Source organism: Hypanus sabinus, chromosome X2 (genome assembly GCF_030144855.1).
Source record: "Hypanus sabinus isolate sHypSab1 chromosome X2, sHypSab1.hap1, whole genome shotgun sequence".
NCBI lineage: Eukaryota > Metazoa > Chordata > Chondrichthyes > Myliobatiformes > Dasyatidae > Hypanus > Hypanus sabinus.
In genome coordinates this window covers 4,759,965-4,786,131 of record NC_082739.1, presented here as the reverse complement: position 1 = coordinate 4,786,131, position 26,167 = coordinate 4,759,965, and the positions used below count along the sequence as shown (strand labels likewise).

The 26,167-nt window shown below is 42.5% G+C and overlaps 1 protein-coding gene across 5 annotated transcripts in view; it reads left to right on the top strand.

Moving 5' to 3' along the window:
• The window catches only part of LOC132385093 (centrosomal protein of 164 kDa-like), a 288,904-nt gene that overhangs the window by 23,061 nt on the left and 239,676 nt on the right, over window positions 1-26,167 (top strand). For all 5 annotated transcript variants that reach the window (XM_059956825.1, XM_059956827.1, XM_059956826.1 and 2 more), the window contains exon 2: window positions 9,247-9,356. In XM_059956825.1, the coding sequence (XP_059812808.1) occupies window positions 9,275-9,356 (82 nt within the window). In that variant the 5' untranslated portion in view covers window positions 9,247-9,274. The remainder of the gene's footprint in view (window positions 1-9,246; window positions 9,357-26,167) is intronic.

Genomic DNA, 26,167 nt, shown 5'->3' with positions numbered 1-26,167 from the left:
TGTGTACCCTCGTAGGCTATCTCCCTTAGCCAGAACGCTGGCTAATTGTTAGCCGGTTCGGATGTGCCAGGAAATGGGTCGCCACAAGAGCACTATTTCTGTTCCTTTACTTATTCCCTTCACAGCTACCATCTTCGTCTTGCGACCAAACTCTAGGACCTTACTGCTGATCAACAACAGCTCAGCCCCCATGTCTGTCCAGTTCCGTACGGGAACTGTCCCCCTCCCTCACAGACACGGTTCCGTGTGACAGACAAGTCTCAGACCCTTCTCGTACTCTGTCTACCCGGGGCTCTTTTGTCAATTTACTGATTACCACGGTACATCTGATAGGGACTGCTGCTGTCCCTTTTCCTGTCTCTTTCCTCGGAGCAAAGTACTGAGATGCAATATGTCCCCCCTTTCCACAATTAAAACAGGTCAAGCCCGGAAATCTCTGGCCGTCTGGCCTTTCCCCCTCAACCTTATCACTAGCTTCCGGCGGGACCGCTGCCTCAGCCGGCGGACTTTCTCAATCGTTCCCCTGTTCTCTCTGGGAACTTTTACTCGAGGAAAACTTTGTCTTGTGGGTTAGGGCATATTCGTCGGTGAACCTAGCAAATTCCGAGATGGACTTATGCGGCTTCTCATTCAAATACGTCCGGATAATCTCCGAAACACAACCTTTAAATTCCTCAATCAGAATTAACTCCCTGAGACGCCCATAATCCTCTTCCACTATCTCTGCGGTGCACCACCGGTCCAAGAGCACCCCCTTCTCGTAGGCAAACTCGGTATATGTCTCATTCCACCCTTTCCTTAAATTTCTAAACTTTTGTCTATATGCCTCAGGTACTAGCTCATAACTCAGGAGAATGGCCTCCTTTACTTTGTCATAACTCTCTTCCTCCATGGCCAATGCTGTATATGCCCACTGTGCCTTCCCCTTTAACACACTTTGTAACAGCGCCACCCACTGACCTCTGGGCCACTTCTGATTCACGGCAACCTTTTCAAAAAGCAAGAAATAACTATCCACATCCGTCTCCTCGAACGGAGGTACTAGCCTCAACTCTCGACTAACACTGAACCGTTCCTCTCGGTCTGACCCTGGAACTCGTGGCTTCTGCCGTAACTTCTCCATCTCCAAGTAATGTTTCCTCTGTTTCTCTTTTTCATCTGCTTCCAGCTGTTTTAACCTAATTTCATGCTCTCTGTCCCAGCCCTCTCCCTCTCTTGCTCTCTCTCTTTCTCTCTCTCGGCTGCCTCCAGCTGCTTTAACTTAATTGCATGTTCCAACTTTAATTTCTCCAACTCTAACTGAGCCGTCCCACTAGCGGATGCCTCTTCAGGGATATTTTCCAATACCTCATCTGTAAATACATTCTTCCCAATATAATACTGAGTTATTGCCCTTCGCACCTCCTGCTTTTTCATTGACAACCTCACTCCTGCGAGGTTTAACTCCTTCGCCAATTTTATCAAGTCCGATTTGGAGGCCACCTCCAGCGCCTCCAGAGTCAGGTTTTCTATAAATTCACCCAGTCCATCTTTGCTGGTTTCCCGTCTGGCTACCCGCGTAACCAGATCCAAGTTTTGGACTTACAATCCCGATTCACTGGCCTCCCAATTTGGTGTCAAATCTCGAGACGAGAACCCCAACTTTGTTACGAATTCCCGTAACTGGATCACTTACCAGCAAAGATAGAGAGGTCCGTTGAAGTCTGATGGTACTATTTTTAAAAGTATTTATTGATAAAGGGCACAAAAATAAATTTATGCAAACATACAGATAATATACGTCGTCAATACTAAATCTAAGCGCGGGTATAATAATAACCAATAAGAAATAGCTCTATCATTGTCTAGGGGTTGATGTATTGTCCGATGGAAAGATAAGTCACTATCAGTTCGTTCAAGCTGCAGCGTTGTTGGGTTTAAAAGTGATGCGGTTTAAACTTGCCCCAGGTCTTTTATGATGCCAATCCGTTGAGTCAGGGGAGCGGGCTTCCCCATTGTTAGCTAAAAGCTGTTTTCCGTGGTTCCAGCCACCAATTCCAGCCATGGAATCGAACGCACGTGGCTTCCATCAGATGACTTCCTGCTGTTACGTGGTCGCTTAACGTTTCTTCTGGTGTGTCTGAAGGGGTTGTTCCCCAGACCCTCTTTTATACTTCCTCATGGGGTCTCTGATGTCAATCAGGTTGGGATGATGCAATCCCTCAACCAGCCCACTCTGGTCATCCCCTGAGGGGCTTCAATGAATAGTACAGTACTCAATACACAACTTGGTCTTCCGGAGACAACTTGGTCCCATAGCTTTACATCGCCAGGGAAACAAGGCATTTTGCACGTCCCACTCTCATTTCCTGGGCCCCTTGACCCAACCCAACGGTGATCTTGCGATTCTCACAAAGGAGGGGGCTACGGACGTAACACTAGAACAGAAGAATCTGGCTTTAGACTGCCTTTGTGGTCATTTTTTTTTCTCAAACAAAACCTTGGTATCGTGAATAGCTTGGTTCCACTCCAGTTTTGTGAGCTTTGAAATGACTGATTCTTCCAAAGGTGAGGCAGGAAGTGCTTGACGGAATGGGAGAGAAGGTATTTTGTGTGGTGTTATACACCTTCTGTTTTTTTCTCTGGGTTTCTCTGTGCTGCTGATGCATGGACGTGAGGTTCTCAATATCATTCTGAATGCTTTTGCTCTACTTTGACTGGGCATGATCCAGAGATCACCAGGAATCAGTAAAGATGTTTTATTTCTTCAACCAGGCATTGAGTGATTCCTCTGCCCAACTCACAATGTCTTCACATGATACCGCATGGACTGGAATCTCTCGTTCCCAAATCTGATGTCGGTACCTTGAACATGAGGTCACCTGCCCAATGTACCCTAACTGAGGGTAACTAGAGACTTGATGCTGGGGATGTTGACTTTGAAAGAACCCAGTGATGTTTGTGTTTCTTTCCAGTAAATTTAGAAGAGAGAATTAGTGGCATTGTGGAAGCTGTGGTAAGGTTAAAGATAATGTCCAGGCAAGGATAGCCTGGGCAGCTGTAGTGAAGTGAGACTGCCAGACGAGAGAAGCTTCTGCAGTGAGACTTTACTAAAAAGGTCTTCCTAAAGCATGACGTCCCTGTACAAAATAGGGAATGCCAGAGACAGATGAGATGGAAATAATAGAAGGGTACAAAATACACCCAACAACTAAGGGACAATTGCTTTACTAACTTCAAAATATCATTGGTTGCCAGCTTGAAGTTTTGATTGACTGTTACACCTCTATTGTCGAGGGTGATTGATCTTGCAAGTAAGGAATTCAAACAGGTACAGTTTGCAAAATGGACAATATTCATAAATAATAAGTCAATTCTGTATAAAAACAGTGGTTTTCTGTTCAGACTTCCACATCAGTGGGGGTGACACAAGCAAACTAAAAGGAATGTTTGAGTCGTAAGAGTGTGTGTTCTGGGCCCAGTTATTTTATTATCAGCGGCGACAGTATCCTTGCAGCACCTTGCATGACTCGATCGTTCATCTGTCTTCTATTTTGTGTTTTTTGAATAGATTGCCTGCTAAAATAAAATGCCTACTACTAGCTAGGTGTTAAAACCAGCCACAGGGAAATTTTAAAAAGGGTAAGCAGACCCATTGGGATCAGGATCAGAATCAGGTTTATTATCATGGGCATGTGACGTGAAATTTGTTAACTTAGCGGCAGCAGTTCAATGCAATACATAATCTAGCAGAGAAAAAATACTAATAATAAATTAAATAAAAATAATAAACAAGTAATCAATTATGTATATTGAATAGATTTTTAAAAAGTGCAAAAACAGAAATACTATATATATTTTTTTAAATAGTGAGGTAGTGTCCAAAGCTTCAATGTCCATTTAGGAATCTGGCAGAGAGGAAGAAGCTGTTCCTGAATCGCTGAGTGTGCCTTCAGGCTTCTGTGCCTTCTACCTGATAGTAACAGTGAGAAAAGGGCATGCCTTGGGTGCTGGGGGTCCTTAATAATGGACACTGCCTTTCTGAGACACCGCTCCTTGAAGATGTTCTGGGTACTTTGTAGGCTAGTACCAAAGATGGAGCTGACCAGATTTACAACCTTCTGCAGCTTCTTTTGGTCCTGTGCAGTAGCCTCTCCATGCCAGACAGTGATACAACTATAGAATTTTTTAAGTGTATTTGTTGACATGCCAAATATCTTTCAAACTCCAAATAAAGTGTAGCTGCTGTCTTGCCTCCTTTATAACTACATGGATATGTTGGGACCAGGTGGGGTTCACAACAGCGGGGTTCAGACCATTCAAAGTTGGTCATTACTGCACCATCTAATTAATGTGTTGAGCAAAGCAGAAACTAGGATTTCTGCTGCCTGGTAAACAATGATTAAGATCGAGTTCTTGATCTTCAAATGCCCCTTTCCTCAATCAAAGTCTCTACCTTCACATTGAAGATGAGGGTGAATTACATTGATACCATCTTTCAAGTCAAGTCACTTTTTATTGTCATTTTCGACCATAACTGTTGGCACAGTACACAGCAAAATCGAGGCAATGTTTTTCAGAACCATGGTGCAACATGAAACAGTACAAAAACTACACTAAACTACATAAAAACAACAGAAAAAAAAACTACATTAGACTACAGACCTACCCAGGACTGCATAAAGTGCACAAAACAGTGCAGGCATTACAATAAATAATAAACAAGAAAATAGGCACAGTAGGGGGCAGTAAGTTGATGTCAGTCCAGGCTCTGGGTATTGAGGAGTCTGATGGCTTGGGGGAAGAAACTGTTAAATAGTCTGGTCGTGAGAGCCTGAATGCTTCGGTGCCTTTTCCCAGATGGCAGGAGGGAGAAGAGTTTATATGAAGGGTGTGTGGGGTCCTTCATAATGCTGTTTGCTTTGAGAATGCAGCATGTAGTGTAAATGTCTGTAATGGCAGGAAGAGAGACCCCGATGATCTCATCTGACCTCACTATCCGCTGCAGGGTCTTGTGATCCGAGATGGTGCAATTTCCAAACCAGGCAGTGATGTAGCTGCTCAGGATGCTCTCAATACAAACTCTGTAGAACTTGATGAGGATTGGGGGGGGGGGGGGGGTGGGAGATGGACTTTCCTCAGCCTTCGCAGAAAGTAGAGACGCTGCTGGGCTTTTTTTGCTATGGAGCTGGTGTTGAGGGACCAGGTGAGATTCTCCGCCAGGTGAACACCAAGAATTTTGGTGCTCTTAACGATCTCTACCGAGGAGCCGTCGATGTTCAGCGGAGAGTGGTTGCTCCATGCCCTCCTGAAGTCAACAACCATCTCTTTTGTTTTGTTCACATTCAGAGACAGGTTGTTGGCTCTGCCCCAGTCTGTTAGCCGCTGTACCTCTTCTCTGTATGCTGACTCGTCGTTCTTGCTGATGAGACCCACCACGGTCGTATCATCAGCGAACTTGATGATGTGGTTTGAGCTGTGTGTTGCAGCACAGTCATGGGTCAGCAGAATGAACAGCAGTGGACTGAGTACACAGCCCTGGGGGGGGCCCCTGTGCTCAGTGTGATGATGTTGGAGATGCTGCCTCCGATCTGGACTGACTGAGGTCTCCCAGTCAGGAAGTCTAGGATCCAGTTGCAGAGGGAGGTGTTCAGGCCCAGTAGGCTCAGCTTTCCAATTAGTTTCTGAGGAATGATTGTGTTGAATGCCGAACTGAAATCTGTGAACAGCATTTGAATGTACGTGTCTTTTTTGTCCAAATGGGTTAGGACCAGGTGGAGGGTGATGGCAATGGTGTCGTCTGTTGAACGGTTGGGAAGGTACGTAAACTGCAGGGGGTCCAGTGAGGGGGGCAGCAGTGTCTTGATGTGCCTCATGACGAGCCTCTTGAAACACTTCATGATGATGGATGTGAGTGCAACAGGACGGTAGTCATTGAGGCAGGACACTGAAGACTTCTTCGGCACGGGGACAATGGTGGTGGCCTTGAAGCATGTTGGAATGATGGCGCTGCTCAGGGAGATGTTGACGATGTCAGTGAGAGCATCTGCTAGCTGGTCTGCACATCCTCTAAGCACTCTGCCAGGAATATTGTCTGGTCCAGCAGCCTTCCATGGGTTGTACAGAGTTCTCCTCACATCAGCCACAGTGAGACACAGCACCTTGTCATTTGGAGGAGGAGTGGACTTCCTCGCCGCCGCGTCATTTTCCACCTCAAAATAAGCGTAGAAGTTGTTCAGCGCATCTGGGAGGGAGGTATCACCTGCACAGTCAGGTGATGTTGTCCTGTAGTTGGTGATGTCCTGAATGCCCTTCCACATGTGCTGCATGTCACTGCGGTCCTGGAAGTGGCTGTGGATTCACTGAGCGTGTGCACGCTTTGCCTCTCTGATGGCCCAGGACAGTTTGGCCCTCACCGTTGTTAGGGCTGCCTTGTCGCCTGATCTGAAGGAGGAGTCATGGGTCCTCAGCAGCGCACGCACCTCCACGGTCATCCATGGCTTCTGGTTAGCATGTGTTGTGATGGTCTTTTACACAGTGACGTCATCGATGCACTCGCTGATGTAGCTAGTCACTGACGTAGCCAGTCATTGATGCCGAGTACTCCTCTAAGTTGGTAGAGTCGCCATCGGTTGCAGCCTCCCTGAACATGTGCCAGTCCGTGTGCTGAAAGCAGTCTTGAAGAGCAGAGATGGCTCCTGCTAGCCAGGTTTTTATCTGCTTCCGAACTGGTCTGGTGCGCCTGACGAGCAGTCTGTATGTTGGGATTAGCATGGGGCGGGGCTCCGCCCAGTACGCGTCGGGGATGTTTGTGTAAACAAGGTCCAACGTGTTCTCCCCTTTTGTTGCAAAGTCCACATACGGAAGGAATTTGGGGAGCACTGACTTGAGGTTCGCGTGGTTAAAATCTCTGATGACAATAAACAGTCCATCAGGGTGTGCATTCTGCATTTCGCTAATAGCCCCATACAGATAATGTCTTTCACTGAAAGACCAGAGATAAGGGGTTGGATATTGGACCAGATATGTGATTAGAGCCTGAAGATGGGATGTGGCTTGGGTCCGAAGCTGGAGCCAGAGTTTGGGACATGTAGCCTTTAATCAAGTGATTACTGGATTTCAATTGAAGGTACTGAGGTAAATAAATTTCATTCAAATACCCTGCATCAACCAGTGCTGATTTTTTTGCTTTATACGTATGCAGTATGATCCTGATTGTAGTATTTATTGGCACCAGTCTACAATATGTTTGCTGGTGTCAATGTGGTTGCTAAGGAAACAACTTATTTAGCAGATTATTTTCTATTAACTACTGTCTTCAATATTAGCACTCAGCTTGTTCTAAGTTCCCTGTAAAGGTTTGGTACTCAAATTTTGAGACTTTCTTTATTCCCAGTATTACTGATTTGTGCGGCTTTTAGTATCCATGCCATTTCTAAAGACATAAGGTAAGACCATCTCTTGTTTGTAATTCAAAAGGATGCTGCTAGTACCTTTTTTAATTTCCAGCTTTCCAACGTGAAATGTTTTTCTCGTGAGCGTTCCTGACTTTCAGCAACCGTGACTTGTGTCCTACATGCTGACAGGCAGACATTTTGCAGAACTAAGATATCCATCAAATCAATTTGTGAGAGTGCTAGGTAGATAATCCATGTAATTTTACAAATGCCAGTTAATCCTATTGTTTGTGGATGTAGATTTAGCAGCCATTACTGCATGGATGTCTCAGTGTGAAACTGACTGTTTAAGCTTTTATTCTTTTGTTCTTCCAGTACAGGAATACTTTGCTAAATGGGCCATAGCTTTCTAACAATAATGATTTATTTGTTGCAGGTGAATTATGATTGAAAAAGCAACTTCAAGATTAAAATTCAGTGCTGTGTAATTTCCATGCACAAAAGAGCTCTTTGTGGAATTTGTTAATGAGTGAATATTTTCTTGGAGTAAATTTAAGAAATCAAATCACTGGGAATCTTAACTGCACATATGATTAAACATTTAACTGAAGCCACACAAACCAGGAAGATCCCAGTCTTGCCTATTTGAAGATGTGAATTTTCATTCAAAATTCATCCCTTAATATCATTAAAATGGATCATTTAACTGATGTGGGACCTTGCTGTGTACAAATTTGTTTGCCTTTTGTTCATTTTTTTTCTGTATTATAGCAGTTGCTCTTTTAAAACGTACTTTGTTTTCTACTTTGTCACGTCAGGATTGTGAAAGGCATGTTTTATAATTGAAAATCCTTAATTATTAAGGTAGAAATTAAGTACCTATAAAATTTCTGCATATTTTTGAAATACTGTTTGGTATTCCACAGTACTATGTGAGAGCATGAGGCACCATATTATTGTACAGTTCTGTAAAGTATCAGTTGGCTCAGTTAGTGGTACTTCTCCAACCCCCTTAATTTTAAGGTTACATGAGTTGAAGCCCCATTTAAGTCACTTGCATGCAAGTTTCCACCTGCCTCTTCAGTAAGTAAATACTACACAGAGTAAATACTGCATCTTTCAGATAAAATATTAAACTAATACTCTCCTTGCTTTCTCAAATATCTTTGACTTTATCTTTCAATCCAATTTAACGACAAGAAATTGGTGATGCTTTTGTTATCTTTGGAGTAATCCTCAAGAAAAGAATGTTAGCAATGTACTAAAGTGTAAAGTTCTTTGGGATGTCCTGAAAGCTATTGCACAGGTACTAATGTTTTCATAAACAAGTGATTTTTGCCAATGCTGGAGATCCAGAGCAACACACACAAAATACTGGAGGAACTCAGCACATCAGGCAGCATCTAGGGAAATGAATAAATAGTCAATGTTTCAGTCGAAGACCCTTCTTCAGGAATGGGATGGGAAGTAAAGGGGAAGACACCAGAATGAAAAGGTGGGGGAGGGGAAAGAAGGTAGCTAGAAGGTGACAGGTGAAGCCAGGTATGTGGAAAAGGTAAAGAGCTGGAGAAGGAATCAGATAGGATTGGAGAGTGGACCTTGGGAGAAAGGAAAGGAGGAGGGGACCCAGGGAGAGATGATAAGCAGGTGAGGAGAAGAGGTAAGAAGCCAGAGTGGGGAATAGAAGAGGGAAAGGGAGGAAGGAAAATACCTCATTTAGGTGAAATGTGAGAATTTTCTTTACTAGGTTTCTTATTCTGCAGTATTTCTAAGCAGTTGCATTAGCAATTAAATTAAAATGAAACCTTTTTTGTTTTGATTTTACTTATGTGGTTCAATTTATGTAATTTTTTTGTTCTTCATTTTATAGGAAAGCACCATTGCACTTATAGACAGAAATGACAGCAACTGTACTACGGATAGGGGATCAATTAATCCTCGAAGAGGATTATGATGAAAACTACATCCCCAGTGAACAAGGTATTTGAACAACAGTGTTATGTATGTGTGTTTGATGATTGAATCTTAAATCCCACAAACAGCAGATGTAGTATAGGAATCATTGAACAAGAAACACCAAGGATTGTGAGTCCACTGTGATAGTATTTCCTCAGTTTGTGCATCACTGAGGTGTTTTTTTTCAGGCAGCTTGCTTCAGGTGCGGTGTCTCAGAAAGAACCTCCAGCACCCAGGACATGCCCTTTTCTCACTGTTACCATCAGGTAGGAGGTACAGAAGCCTGAAGGCACGCACTCAGCGATTCAGGAACAGCTTCTTCCCCTCTGCCATCCAATTCCTAAATGGACATTGAATCTTTTGACACTACCTCACTTTTTAAAAAATGTACAGTATTTCTGTTTTTGCATGTTTTTAAAATCTATTCAGTGTATATGTAATTGATGTACTTGTTTATTATTATTATTTTTCTCTGCTAGATTATGTATTGCATTGAACTGCTGCTGCTAAGTTAACAAATTTCACGTCACATGCCGGTGATAATAAACCCAATTCTGATTCACTGGCGCTATCCAAAAGCTAGCTTTGGAGAAGTGAGAATCCAAACCCCTTCATGCAATAAAATCAAATATGAAATAAAACAAAACAATTCAGCAAAACTAAGCAGGTTAGCAATGAAAATAACAATTAAATGCAAGAAATCTTTACTTTTTTCATATCTGAGCAGTGGGAAGCAAGAATAATTTTTGTAATTGGAAAAGGAAGGAAGATTTTTTCAGGACACATACTTCATCCCTTGGGGATGGCACAATAGCATAGCAGTTAGCGTAACACTGTTATGGCACCAGCAGCCTGGATTCAATTCCCACCACTGCCTGTAAAGAGTTTGTATGTTTTCTATGGCACTGCATGGGTTTCCTCCAGGTGCTCTCCACAGTCCAGTTGGTCACGTAGGTGTAATTGGGTGGTGCGTGCTTGTTAAGCTGGAAGGGCCTGTTACAGTGCTGTATCTCTAAACTAAATTAATTTTAAAAATTAAAACTAATTGCCTGTGCTCCCATGGAAAGTTTAATTTTTTAAAAAAAGCTTCCTTTTGATGGGTATTCAACAGTAATAAAGAATTCTAAGTGAAGAAACCGCAGCTGTCTCTCTGATTGTTCTCCTATTAGCATAAATGTTGGGCATAATAATTTTAATATTTAACTTGATTGCTTGTTCAGATGAGGTTTGTCATTTTGTTGCTTGCTTTGTCATCAAAGGTTTCAAAGGTACATTTAATGTCAGAGAAATGTATACAATATACATCCCAAAATGCTTTTTCTTCGCAACCATCTACGAAAAACAGAGGAGTGCCCCCAAAGAATGAATGACAGTTAAATGTTGGAACCCCAAAGTCCCCACCCCACCCAGCTCCCGCACCCTGCCGGCAAAAAAAAGCATTGGCACCCACCACCAAACACTCAAGCATGAGCAAAGCAACAGCAAAGATACAGATTTGCAGTATTCCAAAGACTACTTGTTCACCTGGTAGTTGATGTACTACAAGCTCGCTCTCTCTAATAAGGAAGAAAGAGGTGTCTCCGTTTCATAGTAAGAGGGGAGACATAGCAAACAACTTGCTGGTTTGTGATGTTAGAAGTCCATTGTGTCGCTTTTACTGAGCTCTGTGCTCAAAGATCTCGGGTCTCTGGGCACACAGCCTCAAATCGTCCATCTCCCCCACAACACACTAATCTCCTGCCTGGACACGGACCTCCGATTTCCCCCCCACGTCTCCAGAGCTACGAAATCTCAGTCCTCTGAAGGCAAGCAAAGCTCTTAGGCCGCACCTTTGGCATGCCGAATAACAGCCATTCATGAAACCCTGAGAACGGGTCCCATTCCCGCAAAGAATCGTAGTCAGCATGTAACTCCAGGTCAGGGTCTTCAAACAAACCCTGAAAGGGGAAAGATAGAGATATTAAAGATGGAAATAGAGCTGTTTGTGAAGATAGAGCCTGTTTTATATTTTAAAATAAGGAAAAGACATGGCACTTAATTTTATTATCCATATATTGGCCATCTATTAGTTGATAACACACCTTGACATATGTCAATAAATATCGCCATATGTGAGGCCTAAAGGTCAAAAGTCACTTTCTTTACCCAAGCATTGCTACACCGTCTGCTTAAGCTACTTAAGTTGTGTGTGGCATCTAAAATGTTCTTTTCCCATTCAAAATGAATCTATGCTATATTCTTCCACTCTCGCCCTAAGATGACTGTTCTATAGTTTTAATACTGTCTGAAATAATGAAGGATGATGATTTAACCCTATCTGTCCAGCAAAAAAACAGGTTTGTAAAGATAAAATTGTTCAAATTACATGCCTTTCCCTGGAGAACTCGGACTAAGTGAATCTAATTCATGGATGCTATCTCAAAATCGTTGGACTTTTATACAGATGCATGTCATAATTTGGGTCTGACTCCAATTGTAACTTGGAAGTCAAACTAGGATGGGACTAAGCCGGAATACAGTTCACACAGCACAGCCTCTTTCTGTGCTATAATGCTGTATTGACCTTTCAATAAATGTCAGCATCTGATGATTTATGCTGTCATAAAGCAATACAGAACATAATCAGGCCCTTTTGGCCCATCTAGTCCTTGCTGAACTGTTATTCCTCCTCTTTCCATTGACCCCCACCTGGACCATAGCCTTCCATACCCCTCCTATCCATGTACTTATCAAATTCATCTTAAATGCTGAAATTTATCCTGCATCTACCACTTCCGCTGGTAGTGTCTTCCACACTCTCACCACCCTCAAAATGAAGAAGTTCCCCCTCAGGTTCCCTTTAAATATTTAATCTTTCATTCTTCACCTATGACCTCTAGTTCTAGTCTCCCCCAACCTCAGTGGAAAAAGCATGCTTGCGTTTACCTTATCTGTACCTCTCATTATTTTACATACCTGTCCCTCCTCATTCTACTGTTTAAGACTTTGTAGTTTAACTGTGTTCCTTTCTTAAATGTTAGTGTCTTTAGAGACTCTTTTTCAAGAAATGCACTGCTAGCTCCCCTGAGCGATTAAGGCAGAACATGGAATCTTGGCCTCTATAGCAAAGGGGTGTAATATAGGGAAAAACTCTTGTTGTGACAGCACAGGAATTTGGTGAGACTGCATTTGGAGTACAGCATCAAACTTACACCACCTCCTTTAAAGGTTACAGAATATGTTTGAAGAAAAACTTGTATAGCAGTTGGGATGTTTTCACTGCTGATCTAAAGCATATTGCAGCAGAACAAATATTGCTCTATTAAAGTGCTCAGACCTGTTTGGAGTATTAGTGTTAGCAAGCCAGCAGTCCATTCGAAATGTTCTCTTGGTGATGACATCCCAGGGTATGGCAAGCAGGAATTGCAGAGAGAGGTATAAAAGAAAGACTTAATTTACTTTTTTATCTCCAATTGGGCAGGGTATGGAATAGTTTGTGTATAAACAGGGTTAAAGATAACACAAGTTTATTCCCATCCATATAATCTCTACAGGAATATAGGGAGATGTAATAGATCTGTGAGCACAGATGGTTACCCAGCAGAAACATGGATAAGTACAAATGACCTTGAGAGGGATGTGGTATTGACTCAATAAATCCAAGAGATGTTTTTTTTTGGATACTAAACCAAGAAATGTGTTCTCTTCACATATTAGGACAGATGTGAAAGTTAAGTTATGGTTCTATATTGGTTTAGAAAATGCTTATCTACAGTATTTTATGTACAGTATTTTTCAACATTAGTAGTGGATAACATCAGTTGCATGTAAATAATCTTAATGTATAAGAATCATTGTACAAGATATAATTTTTTTAGGTCATCCCAGAACTCTCTGGGTAGCTTCCATTGTACGTGTTCAAATAAATCTTCAAACATAGGAACTGATTCCAGCAGGTGTAGAGATTGACTAAACTCCCACATTATCATTCACAGAAAAACATGCATGTAGCAAAGCAGTTGACATTTCACTATAATGATTTCTGGGATGCCTTTCTTCCATTTAATGAAAGCTTGAGGGCTCATAGCATGGTGATTTTAAAAGACAGTGATGGTTTCATTGAAACTTAAGACTCTGCAGAGGGTGTATGAGAGCAAAGGTAGGCCAATTGGCCTATTGAGTCTGCACTGCCATTCCATCATAGCTGATTTGTGATCCCTCTCAACCCCTTTTCCCTGCTTTCTCCTCATAACCTTTAATGCCTTGACTAATCCGGAAGCTATCAACCTCTGCTTTAATATACCCAGTGACTTGGTCTCCACAGCTGTCTGTGGCAGTGAATTCACAGATTCATCATCCTTGGCTAAAGCAATTTCTCCTAATCTCTGTTCTAAAGGGACACCCCGATTCTGAGGCTGTGCCCTCTGGTCCCACCACAGGAAACATCCTGCCCTCATCCACTCTAGGCCTTTAATTCCTGGGATCATCGTCATGAACCTCCTGTGGACCTTCTCCAATGGCAACACATCCTTTCTTAGATAGGTGTCCCAAAACTGCTCACAATACTCCTAATATGGTCTGCCAAATGCCTTGCAAAGCCTCAGCAAAGGTGCTATGAAGTGAAAGAGTCTCAGAATTATGGGCATGGGATATAGAATCAGCAAATTTCAGGCTGAGATGGGGAGTTGTGAGTCTTTGCCATTCTTTGCATAAACAATTTTGGATTCCGAGTCATGCGACAGATAAAATTGCAAAATTCAAAATAAATTTCCTATCAAAGTACATACAGTGTATGTCACCATATACAACCTTGAGATTCTTTTCCTTGTGGGAATATGCAGTAAGTCCAAGAAACACAATAGAATCAATGAAAGACCGCACTCAACAGGATGGACAATCAACCGATGTGCAAAGGACGTAAGAGAACATAAGAGAAAAACATGAGAAAAATGATAATAAATAAGCAATAAATATTGAGATCATGAGATGAAGAGTCCTCGAAAGTGAGTCGATAGGTTGTGAGAACAATTCAATGATGAAGTGAGTGAAGTTTAGTGGAGTAATCCCTTCTGGTTCAAGAGCCTTATGATTGAGGGATAATAAATTGGGTCCTTAGGTTTATGTATCTAATGGCAGCAGCAAGAAGAGAGCATGCCTGGGCGTTGGAGACCCTCGATGATGGATGCTGCTTTCCTGAGACAGCATTTCATGTAGGTGTGCTCAATGGTGGGGAGGACTGAGCAATATCTACTACTTTTGGTAGGCTTTTCCATTCAAAGGCATTGGTGTTACCATACCAGACTGTGATGCAACCAGTCAGTATACCCTCCACCACACATCAATAGAAGGTTTAGATGTCATGCCAAATTTTTGTAAACTTCTAAGGAAGTAGAGGAGCTGCTGTGCTTTCTTAGTACTTGCTGGTCCCCGGACAAATACTCTGAAATGATAATACGGAGAAGTTTAAAGTTGCTGACCCTCTCCATCTCTGATTTCCCCCTACGAGAACTGGCTCATAGATCTCTGGTTTCCCCCTCCTGAAGTCAATAAGCATAAGTACAGGATCAAGGCTTATGGTGATCAGACATTGAAATGTTGTGGCCGAAGGTCAGATTATTTAAGGTATTCAAGAGTTGATGAGTTGCAATAAACTGGAGAGCTTACTCCTCCTGTTTCATCAGTTCAGGTGCTACACTTTATCTTGATATTTTAGGAATTTGTATTCCTTGAAACATAGAAAACCCTACAGCACAATACAGGCCCTTCGGCCCACAAAGCTGTGGCGAGCGTGTCCTTACCTGAAATATTACCTAGGGTTACCCATAGCCCTCTATTTTTCTGAGCTTCATATACCTGTCCAGGAGTCTCATTTCCGCCTTACCACCATCGCTGGCAGCTCATTCCACCCACTCACCAGTCTCTGCATTGAAAAAAACACAAAAAACAACTTACCTTGATATCTCCTCTGTACCTATTTCCAAGCACCTTAACACATTTCGTCTGTACCTGCTTCCAAGCACCATAAAACTGTGCCCTCTCATGTTAGCCATTTCAGCCCTGAGAAAAATCCTCTGACTGTCCACACGATCAATGCCTCTCATCATCTTATACACCTCTATCAGGTCACCTTTCATCCTCTGTCGCTCCAGGGAGAATAGGCTGAATTCACTCAACCTATTCTCATAAGGTATGCTCTCCAATCCAGGTAACATCCTTATAAATCTCCTCTGCACCCTTTCTATGGTTTCCACATTCTTCCTGTAGTGAGGTGACCAGAACTGAGCACAGTACTCCAAGTGGGGTCTGACCACAGTCCGATATAGATGCAACATTACCTTTTGGCTCCTAAACTCAATTCCACGATTGATGAAGGCCAATGCACTGTATGCTTTCTTAACCACAGAGTCAACCTGCACAGCAGCTTTGAGTGTCCAATGGACTGAGACCCCAAGATCCCTCTGATCCTCCACACTGCCAGAGTCTTGCCATTAATACTATATTCTGCCATCTGAGTAAAGAGGTGGGTGTGTGGCACTGTTGATCAGCGATAGTCCTCCATAGAAAAGGAGGAAGACATGAAGGGATTGTCTTCTTGACTAGATTTACAACAGCCTTTATACAACATGTTTCCTGTACTCTACCACCCTTTCCCTGTACCTAATGCAGAACTCCACACAAATATCCCCCTGAACATTTCTTCCATACATTTCCTTGAGAATATCTGTTTCCAGTTTATGCTTCCAAGTTCCTGCCTGATAGCTTCATATTACTCCTTACTCCAATTAAACACTTTCCTAACTTGTCTGTTCCTATTCCTCTAAAATGTATGGAAAAGGAGATAGAATTGTGATCACTATCTCCAAAATGCTCTCGCACTGACAGATCTGACACCTGACCAGGTTCATTTCCCAATATCAGATCAAGTACCCTGGTCAGACCCCACTTGGCGAACTGTGCTCAATTCTGGTCGTCTCACTATAGGAAGGACTATTGGGGAGCATGCCTTATGAGAATAGGTTGAGTGAGCTCGGCCTTTTCTCCTCGGAGCAACGGAGGATGAGAGGTGACTTGATAGAGGCATTGATCATGTGGATAGTCAGAGGCTTTTTGCCAGGGCTGAAATGGCTAGCATAAAAGGGCATAGTTTTAAGGTGCTTGGAAGCAGGTACAGACGAAATGTCAAGGGTAATTTTTTTTTTACACAGAGTGGTGAGTGTGTGGAATGGGCTGCCGGTGGCAGTAGTGGATGCAGAAATGATAGTCTTTTAAGAGACTCCTGGATGGCTGCATGGAGCTTAGAAAAATAGAGGACTATGGGTAAAGCCTGGGTAGCTCTAAGACCTATTCGGCACAGCTTTGTGGGCCGAAGAGCCTGTATGTGCTGTATGTTTCCTATGTTTCTATAAGTACAGCTTCTCCTTTTGTAGGCTTATCTACATATTGTGTCAAGAAACCTTCTTGAACAAATTCCACTCCATCTAAACCCCTCGCTCTAGGGACATGCCAATTTCTATTTGGGAAATTAAAATCTCCCACCACGACAACCCTGTTAGTATTACACCTTTCCAGAATTTGTCTCCCTATCTGCTCCTCGATGTCCCTGTTACTGTTGGGTGGTCTATATATATCTAAATTAAAAAAATAAAATCACCCAGTAGAGTTATTGACCCCTTCCTGTTCCTAACTTCCACCCACGGAAACTCCATGGACAATCCCTCCATGTCTTTCTCCTTTTCTACAGCTGTGACACTATCGCTGATGAACAATGCCACACCCCCACCTTTTTTGCCTCCCTTCCTATCCTTTCTGAAACATCTAAAGCCTGGCACTCAAAGTAATTATTCCTGCCCCTTGAGCCATCCAAGTCTCTGTAATGACCACAACCTCATAGTTCCAGGTGCTGATCCATGCCCTATGCTCATCTGCTTTGTTCATTATACTCCTTACATTAAAACAGACACATCTCAAACCATCGGTCTGAGCGCTTCCCTTCTCTATCACCTTCCTGTCCTCTCTCTCACACTGTCTCCAAGCTTTCTACTTGCCAGGATGTTGGTCTCCCTGGGATTCAAGTGCAACCTGTCCCTTTTGTACAGGTCACTCCTGCCCAAAAGAGGTCCCAATGATCCAGAAACTTGAATCCCTGCCCCCTGCTCCAATCCCTCAGCCACACATTTATCCTCCACCTCACTCTATTCCTATACGCACTGTTGCGTGGCACAGGCATTAATCCTGAGATTACTATCTATGTGGTCCTGCTTTTCAACTTCCTTCCTAACTCCCTGTCATCTGCTTTCAGGACCTCTTCCCTTTTCCTGTCTCTGTTGTTGGTACCAATATGTACCACAACCAATGGCTGTTCTCCTTCCCACTTCAGGATATCGTGGACGTGATCAGAAGCTGGCACCTGGGAGGCAAACTACCATCCGTGCTACTTTCCTGCATTCACAGAATCGCCTGTCTGACCCTCTGACTATAGAGTCCCCTATCACTGCTGCCATCCTCTTCCTTTCCCTACCCTTCTGAGTCACAGGGCCAGACTCTGTGCCAGAGGTGCAGTCACTGTTGCTTCCCCTAGGTAAGCTGTTCCCCCCAACAATACTCAATCAGGAGTACTTATTGTCAAGGGGTGCAGCCATAGGGGTGCTCTCTAGCCTCTGACTCCTGCCCTTCCCTCTCCTGGCTGTTACCCACTTATCTGTCTCCCTAGGCGCTGGTGTGACTACCTGCCTATAGCTCCTCTCTGTCACCTCCTCACTCTCCCTGACCAGATGAACGTCATCGAGCTGCATCTCAAGTTCCCTAACATAGTCCCTAAGGAGTTAGAGCTGCACACTTTTGACACCGAGCGCAGAAAATCTGCCTTGCCCACACACTTCCTGTCTGTATTCATTTGAGGTTTTGAGCTTTGCAAAATGTTGTTTTTGCTCCATAGTTAATATTTTATTTTGTGATGTCCTGTCGGCTGGGGCCTAAATAAATAAATGTTCACGTCTTCATAATTAAGTTTGAATGGATGCAGCAATTTGCCACCTAACCATGCATGTAAAATAAAAATTGCAACTCATGCTCGTGGCATTTATAAAGTTAAGTTAGGACAGAGAATGAACACTTTGGAGGAATGCTGATGTAATGTTTTTGACATGAGATGTAATAGTTGGAGCATGAAAGTCTGCTTCACTTATGCAGCTTTTGCTGCATCTAAAATTGGATGACCTGCACTTACATAAGCAGAAGGAGTTAAGAAATGTTCTATTTTTTATAAACTGGAGAAAAGCAGAAGATGCTGGAAATCTGAGCAACACACAAAATGCTGGAGGAACTCAGCAGGTCTATGGGGAAAAAAAGTTCAGTTGATGTTTCGGGCCAAAGCTGAGGAGTAGATTTAAAAGGTGGGGGTGGGGGGTGGGGGAGAGAAACACAAGGTGATAGGTGAAACCTGGAGGGAGAATGATGAAGTAAAGAGCTGGGAAATTAATTAATGAAAGAGACAGAAGGCCATGGAAGAAAGAAAAAGGGTGAAGCACTGGAAGGAGGCAGTGGGCGGGCAAGCAGATGAGCTGAGAGGGAAATGGAGAAGGGGGGTTGGTTGGGGGGCATTACTGGTAGTTAGAGGAAATCAATGTTCATGCCATCAGGTTGGAGGCTACCCAAACAGAATACAACCTAAGTGTGCCCTCATCACGACAATGGAGCAGGCCATGGATGGACATATTGGAATGGGAAGTGGAAGTAAAATGGGTAGCCACTGGGAGGTCCTGCTTTTTCTGGCGGACGGAGCATAGATATTCGACAAAGCTTGTCTCCCAATCTATGTCAGATCTTACTGATATACTGGAGGCTACACCAGGAGCATTGAACACAGTAAATGACCCCAATAGACTCCTAGGTGAAGTGTTGCCTCACATGGAAGGACAGTTTTGGAGGCTGGTAGGGTAGTAGGTGAGGACAAGAGGAATCCTATCCTGGTAGGGTTTCAGGAGGATGGGGTAAGAGCAGACGTGCGTAAAATGGAAGAGATGCGGTTGAAGGCAGTGTTGTTGGTGGAAGAAGAGAAGTCCCTTTCTTTGAAAAAGGAGGACATCTCCCTTGTTCGAGAATGAAAAGCCTCATCCTGAGATCAGATGCAGCGGAGATGGAGGAATTGAGAAAAGAGGGTGGCATTTTTACAAGTAGTAGGGTGGGAGGAGGTGTCGTCTAGGTAGCTGTGAGAATCCATGAGTTTGTAATAGACATCGGTAGATAAAGTCTCCAGAGATAAAGACAGTGAGATTGAGAAAAGGAAGGGATGTGTCAGAAATGGACCAGGTGAATTTGAGGGTTGGGTGGAAGTTGGAGGTAAAGTGGATGAAGTCGACAAGTTCAGCATGGGTTCAGGAAGCAGCGCCAATGCAGTCATCATTGCTGTAGTGTAGGAAACGTGCAGGATGGCCACCAGTGTAGGCTTGGAACATGGACTGTTCCACGTAGCCAATAATCAGGCAGTCATAGCTGGGACCCATGCGAGTGCTCATGGCTACCCCTTTTGTTTGAAGGAATTGAGAGTGAGGACAATTTCCTCTAGGCGGAGGGGAATGGTGGTGGAAGGGAGCTAGTTGAGTCTGGTGTCCAGAAAAAAACGAAGAGCTTTGAGGCCTTCCTGATGGGAGATGGAGATGTATAGGGACTGGATATCCATAGTTAAAATGAAATGATGGGATGGGGGGGCCAGGGAATTTGAAATCCTTGAAAAGATCAAGAACATGAAAGGTGTCACAGATGTAGGTAGGTAGGGACTGAACTAGGGAGGATAAAACAGAGTCGAGGTATACAGATATGAGTTCAGTGGAGTAGGAACAAATTGAAACAATGGGTCTACTTGGACAAGTGGGTTTGTGGATCTTGTGTAGGAGGGAGAAACGGGAGGTGTGGGGTGCAGGAACTATGAGGTTGGTGGTGGTGGATGGGAGATCCCCAGTTTTTATAATCCACTTTGTTAACCATGGTGGCATAGGAACTAAAATTTACTGCCTTTTTTTATTATGGCAACTGTGGCTCAGTGCCAAAACATTAGAGAGTTATCTACTTTAGCTGGATAAAGTTGACTAAACAGTTGACTATTGCCAAATCATTTGAAGAATCGCTAAGGTGCTGAGTAGCTCTTGTGTGCTTAGTGACTATATCTAAAAAGTATTCTGGATGCTTGTGTTGCAAATATGACTTGATTCAAGTTTCACTAAGGTTTTTATTGAATGTCAGTGGAACATTGGACCTTTCTTGTGTATTCAACACAAGATATTATTTTGTATTTGCCTTTTTTTCTCTCCTCCATCTATAATCCACAAAAGTAATTGGTCCTCCTTAGATGCAAAAACTTGTATAGACTGTGGAAAGTCCCAAGGCTTGATTGCATAGCATTGTGACTGTAATTCTGACCCTTGCAATATTGAGTGTTAAAATACTGTCAATATATATCTACAGGATATTTATAAAAAGCTTAACCATTGCCCTTGGCTTATATTGTATCTTTCTTTTAAAAAATGATGTAGATCCAGTACCATAAAAAAACATTCTTATTGCAACATAAAATCTGTTCACTGATGACCTCTCCAATAATTCAGTAGTTAAAGAACTGCAGCTGCTCACAATGTTTTAGTAACAAGTTGTTGAATAACCTAGCTGAAATTTATATTTTGTTAATAATGTTTTAAATTTAATTTTCTTAGATGCATACCATTTCTGGAGGCTCTAACTGGCATTAACAATTTCCTTATTAGAACTAATTCAGATATAGATCAGAATTTATAACCACAAACGGAAAGGGGAAGGAAGAGAGAAATTGAATAAGCTGAGCTGTTTGACAAAACTTTACTGTCAATAAACTGTCACTGAATAAGTTTAACAAATTATCTGATACTACTCATACTGCACTGAATGGGTTCATACTGCATTATATCTACATCTCAGCCTATACATGATTGTATGACTACTCGTGTTTGCAATGCCAAATTTGAATAAGCACAGTGGTCATTCCAGCAAATCGGCTGAACTCTAACCTAATCCCAAGCACTTTCTCTCTAGTAATCTTGTCTGTACCTAATTCTATTCCCTGAGACCTCTGGCTATCAGGTATGTTGCTAATGTCTTCCACTGTGAAGACTGATGCAAAATACTCATTTAGTTATCTGTTATTTTGCTAAGCAGCCTCATGTGTGGCATCTTGTCAAAGGCCAAATGAAAATCCAAGTACGCCACATCTGCTGGATCTCCTTTGTCTAACCTGCTTGTAATTTCCTCAAAAAATTGCAGTAGTTTAGTCAGGCAGGATTTTCCTTTCAGGAAACTATGCTGGCTTTGGCCTATGTGCTGTTCTTGGACGATAGTTCAGCATTCAACACCATAATTCCCTCCAGGCTCGACAAGAAGCTCAGAGACCTCAGCCTTCACCCTGCCTTGTGTAGCTGGATCCTGGACTTCCTTTCAGATCACCGGCAGGTGGTAAGAGTGGACTTCCTCACCTCTGCCCCTCAACACAGGTGCCCCTCAGTGTTGTGTCCTAAGCCCCCTCCTTTATCTCTGTATACCCATGACTATGTTGCCACACACAGTTCCAATCTGCTAATTAAATTTGCTGATGATTCTACATTGATTGGACTAATCTCAAATAATAGCGAGGCGGCCTACAGAGAAGAAGTCATCACCCTGACACAGCGGTGTCAAGAAAACAACCACTCCCTCAATGTCACAAAAACAAAGGTGCTGGTTGTGGACTACAGGAGAAATGGAGATAGGCTAACCCCTATTGACATCAATGGATCTGGGGTTGAGAGAGTGAACTAGTTTAAGTTCCTTGGCATACACATCATTGAGGATCTCGCGTGGTCTGTACATACCAGTTCTGTGGTGAAAAAAGCACAACAGCACTTCATTCACCTCAGACGGTTGAAAAAGTTTGGTATGGGCCCCCAAATCCAAAGCACTTTCTACAGGGGCACAATTGACTGGCTGCATCACTGCCTGTTATGGGAGCTGTACTTCCCTCAATCACAGAAAGTGGTGCGTACAGCCCAGCGCATCTGTGGATGTGAACTTCCCACTATTCAGGACATTTACAAAGACAGGTGTGTAAAAAAGGCCCGAAGGATCATTGGGAACCTGAGTCACCACAACCACACACTGTTTCATCTGGGAAACAGTACCTCAGCATAAAAGCCAGGAGCAGCAGGCTCCGGGACAGCTTCTTCAACCAAGCCATCAGACTGATTAATTCACACTGATACAGTTGTATTCCTGTGTTATGTTGACTGTCGTGTTGTATATGCTATTTATTACATAGAAAACATAGAAAACCTACAGCACAATACAGGCCCTTCAGCCCACAAAGCTGTGCTGAACATGTCCTTACCTTAGAAATTGCCTTGGGTTACCCATAGCCCTCTATTTTGCTAAGCTCCATGTACCTATCCAAAAGTCTCTTAAAAGACCCTATTGTATCCGCCTCCACCACTGTTACTGGCAGCCCATTCCATGCACTCACCACTCTCTGCGTTTTTAAAAAAAAAACAAACTACTTACCCCTGACATCTCCTCTGTACCTGCTTCCAAGCACCTTAAAATTATGCCCTCTCGTGCTAGTCATTCCAGCCCTGGGAAAAAGCCTCTGACTATCCACACAATTAATGCCTCTCATTATCTTGTACACCTCTATCAGGTCACCTCTCATTCTCTGTCAAGGAGAAAAAGCCCAGTTCACTCAACCTATTCTCATAAGGCATGCTCCCCAATCCAGCCAACATCCTTGTAAATCTCCTCTGCACCTTTTCTATGGTTTCCACGTCCTTCCTGTAGTGAGGTGACCAGAACTGAGCACAGTACTCCAAGTGGGGTCTGACCAGGGTCCTATATAGCTGTAACTTTACCTCTCGGCTTTTAAACTCAATCCCACGATTGATGAAGGCCAATGCACCATATGCTTTCTTAACTACAGAGTCAATCTGCGCAGCATCTTTGAGTGCCCTATGGACTCGGACCCCAAGATCCCTCTGATCCTCCACACTGCCAAGAGTCTTACCATTAAAACTATATTGACTTTCAGAAGGCAAGAGCTCCCGAATAAACCCCACTATTCATAAATGGTGAAGTAATGGAAAGGGTCTTCAGTTTCATGTTTTTGAGGGTGAACATCACCAAGTTCTCTTGGTCTGTCAGCACAATCTTGATAGTAGGGAAGGGACAACAACTATACTACCTGAGGTGCTTACGGAGAGCTAATCTGGCCCCAAAATTGCTGTGCAACTTTTATCAATGTATGATAGAGAGCATACTGACATAGGGAATGACAGTGTGGTACTCTAGCTGCAGCAAGACAGACTACAAAGTACTCCAGAGGGTTATTAGGATGGCTCGGCATATCACTGGGACTCAACTGCCAGACCTGGAGACAATCTACAACTCTCAATGCTATGGCATGTTCGTAAGATCATTAAAGGCACATCCTATCCTAGATACTGCTTGTTCAATCCCCTGCCAACTGGTAGGAGATACTTCCTTGGTTAAGATGTTTGTGTACGACTGAAAAACAGCTTCTTCTCGACAGCTGTTGTGCAGCTAAGTAATAATGCTGCACCTCAGCTTGCCAATGGCCTTTGAGTGTTACGGCCTATTGAAGTCACCTGTTGCTTGTAAATGTGGGAATTTTTAAAAATTACGCAGTATCGCGTGCATTGTAAATATCTGTTTTGCATGGACTGGAGTAGCACCACAATTTCATTGTCTTGACCAATGACAATAAAGTTTTGTTTTATTCTATGGTACCATAGTTGGCAAGTTTGATGCTTCTTTTAGATATTTTACAGATTTCAATTCCTTTTGCCTGGGGTCAGGGTTTTGATTCTTATGCTGAATGAGATTAATTGATGATGCAAATCCAAACTCGACCATTAAATCAACCATTACACTTGGAGTACTGTGCTCAGTTCTGGTCACCTCACTACAGGAAGGATGTAGAAACCATAGAAAGGGTGCAGAGGAGATTTACAACGATGTTGGCCAGATTGGGGAGCATGCCTTATGAGAATAGTTTGAGTGAACTGGGCCTTTTCTCCTTGACCATTAAATCGACCATTAAAAAATTTGGTTTGTAAATTTTAGAAAAACAGCAAAATAGATTTGCCAGTGACACCATCTAGATGTTCTACTCATTATAACATACTTACTTGCAGCATTTTTAAAAATTATACTGCTTTTAATTTATTCAGACTGACCAATGGAAGAAGGGTAAGAGTATCATAAACAAAGGTTTTGAGAATGTTTTTGTACATCAGTGAGGGGAAATCTTGTAGAAGTATACTAAATTATGAGGGACATAGGATGAATGCATGCACGCTTTTTCTTCCTCAGGTTGAGTGAGACTAGAACTAGATCTCATAGACTTAAAGTGAAAGGCAAAATATTCAAGGGGAATCTGAGGGGAAATTACTTCACTCAGAGAATGGTGCAAGTTTGGAATGAGCTGCCAGCAGGAGTGGTAGATACAGGTTCAGATGTAACATTTAAGAGAAGTTTGGATAGGTACATGGATAAGAGGTGTTTGGAGGGATATGACAGCCCTGCTTCTACGTTGTAGTACTCTATGACACAAACAAATGAAACCATTATTTTGCCATATTAGTAAAAGTAATTTGGTTAGTTTGTTTGTTTCATTATTTTGTTTCTGGTTTCGCACAAATGAGTAATATTTTGTTTCACACTGTAAAACAGTGATTCTAAGCAACAGAGAAGGGGTTTTGAGTTTTCTTCTGAACAAGAAAGATGTAAACAGTAACGTAGTTGTCAATAGATTGATCTCACTGAGGCAGATAGGGCTGACTCATGATGGTTGTTGGAGCATTGAGTGGAGAGTGTGTGCCACTTTGCTTTCTTTGGAAACTATAGGTTTTCCTACAGTTCTCAGTGAGAATCATATGCGATTCATTTATTCTCATTGTTGAGTGAAAACGTCTACATTTTAAAGTTTTTCAGTGGAACAAAATAATGGGGTAGAACTTCCATTTTCAGTTGGAGGATATCAGGCCACATCTGAAGACTAAAGTTCCACTTGGACTCTTTAGTTTTAGTTGGAAATACATTTTGAACATAAAGCAATAATAAACAATATCCAACCTGCAAGTCACGTCCAACATTCTGGATGGTTCTTCTGGCCAGCCTCAGTATACATTGAAAGTCCATCTCTACCCAAGTTCATTGTTGGCGAGAATCCCTCCAACTTCTCCATTTTCCAAAGAGATGGGACAGTCCTGACTTCACAATTATATAATTCAGGTATTTATTGATCAAGTGTATTTTTCTTTGGACTCTGATATCTTCAGCCAACTTGTTAATTAACTATTCTGTTAATTTTACTCAAGTAGTTTGCACAAACCGGTTTCTGGCTTTGGGTTTGTCTCATTGTAACTGAAGGATTGTCTCTAGATGAAACTAAAGTGCTCAATGTTATGATAGTTCAAGAAACAACTTCCACTAGTGATTTCATTGATATTTTTAAAGCACCCTATTTCAATGGTAACCGCTGACACCTGAGTCATTGTAACAGATGTCAGATGTGAGCTATGTGCATTAAAATTGATAACCCAGACTTGTTTTCCTTACTCAGCTGGTTAAGCTTCATCTCAGACTTTGAGTATCTACAAATGTTTCTAACATTCATAAATACTGAAAATAATATGTAAAATATTCTCAAATTGAAATCTACAAGAAACCTACCTAATATTGAAAGACCCAGATAGTCTGGATGGGCGTTGAATATTTCCAATAGTGGGAGAGTCTAGGACCAGAGTGCATAGCCACAAATAGAAGGACATCTCTTTAGAACAGAGATG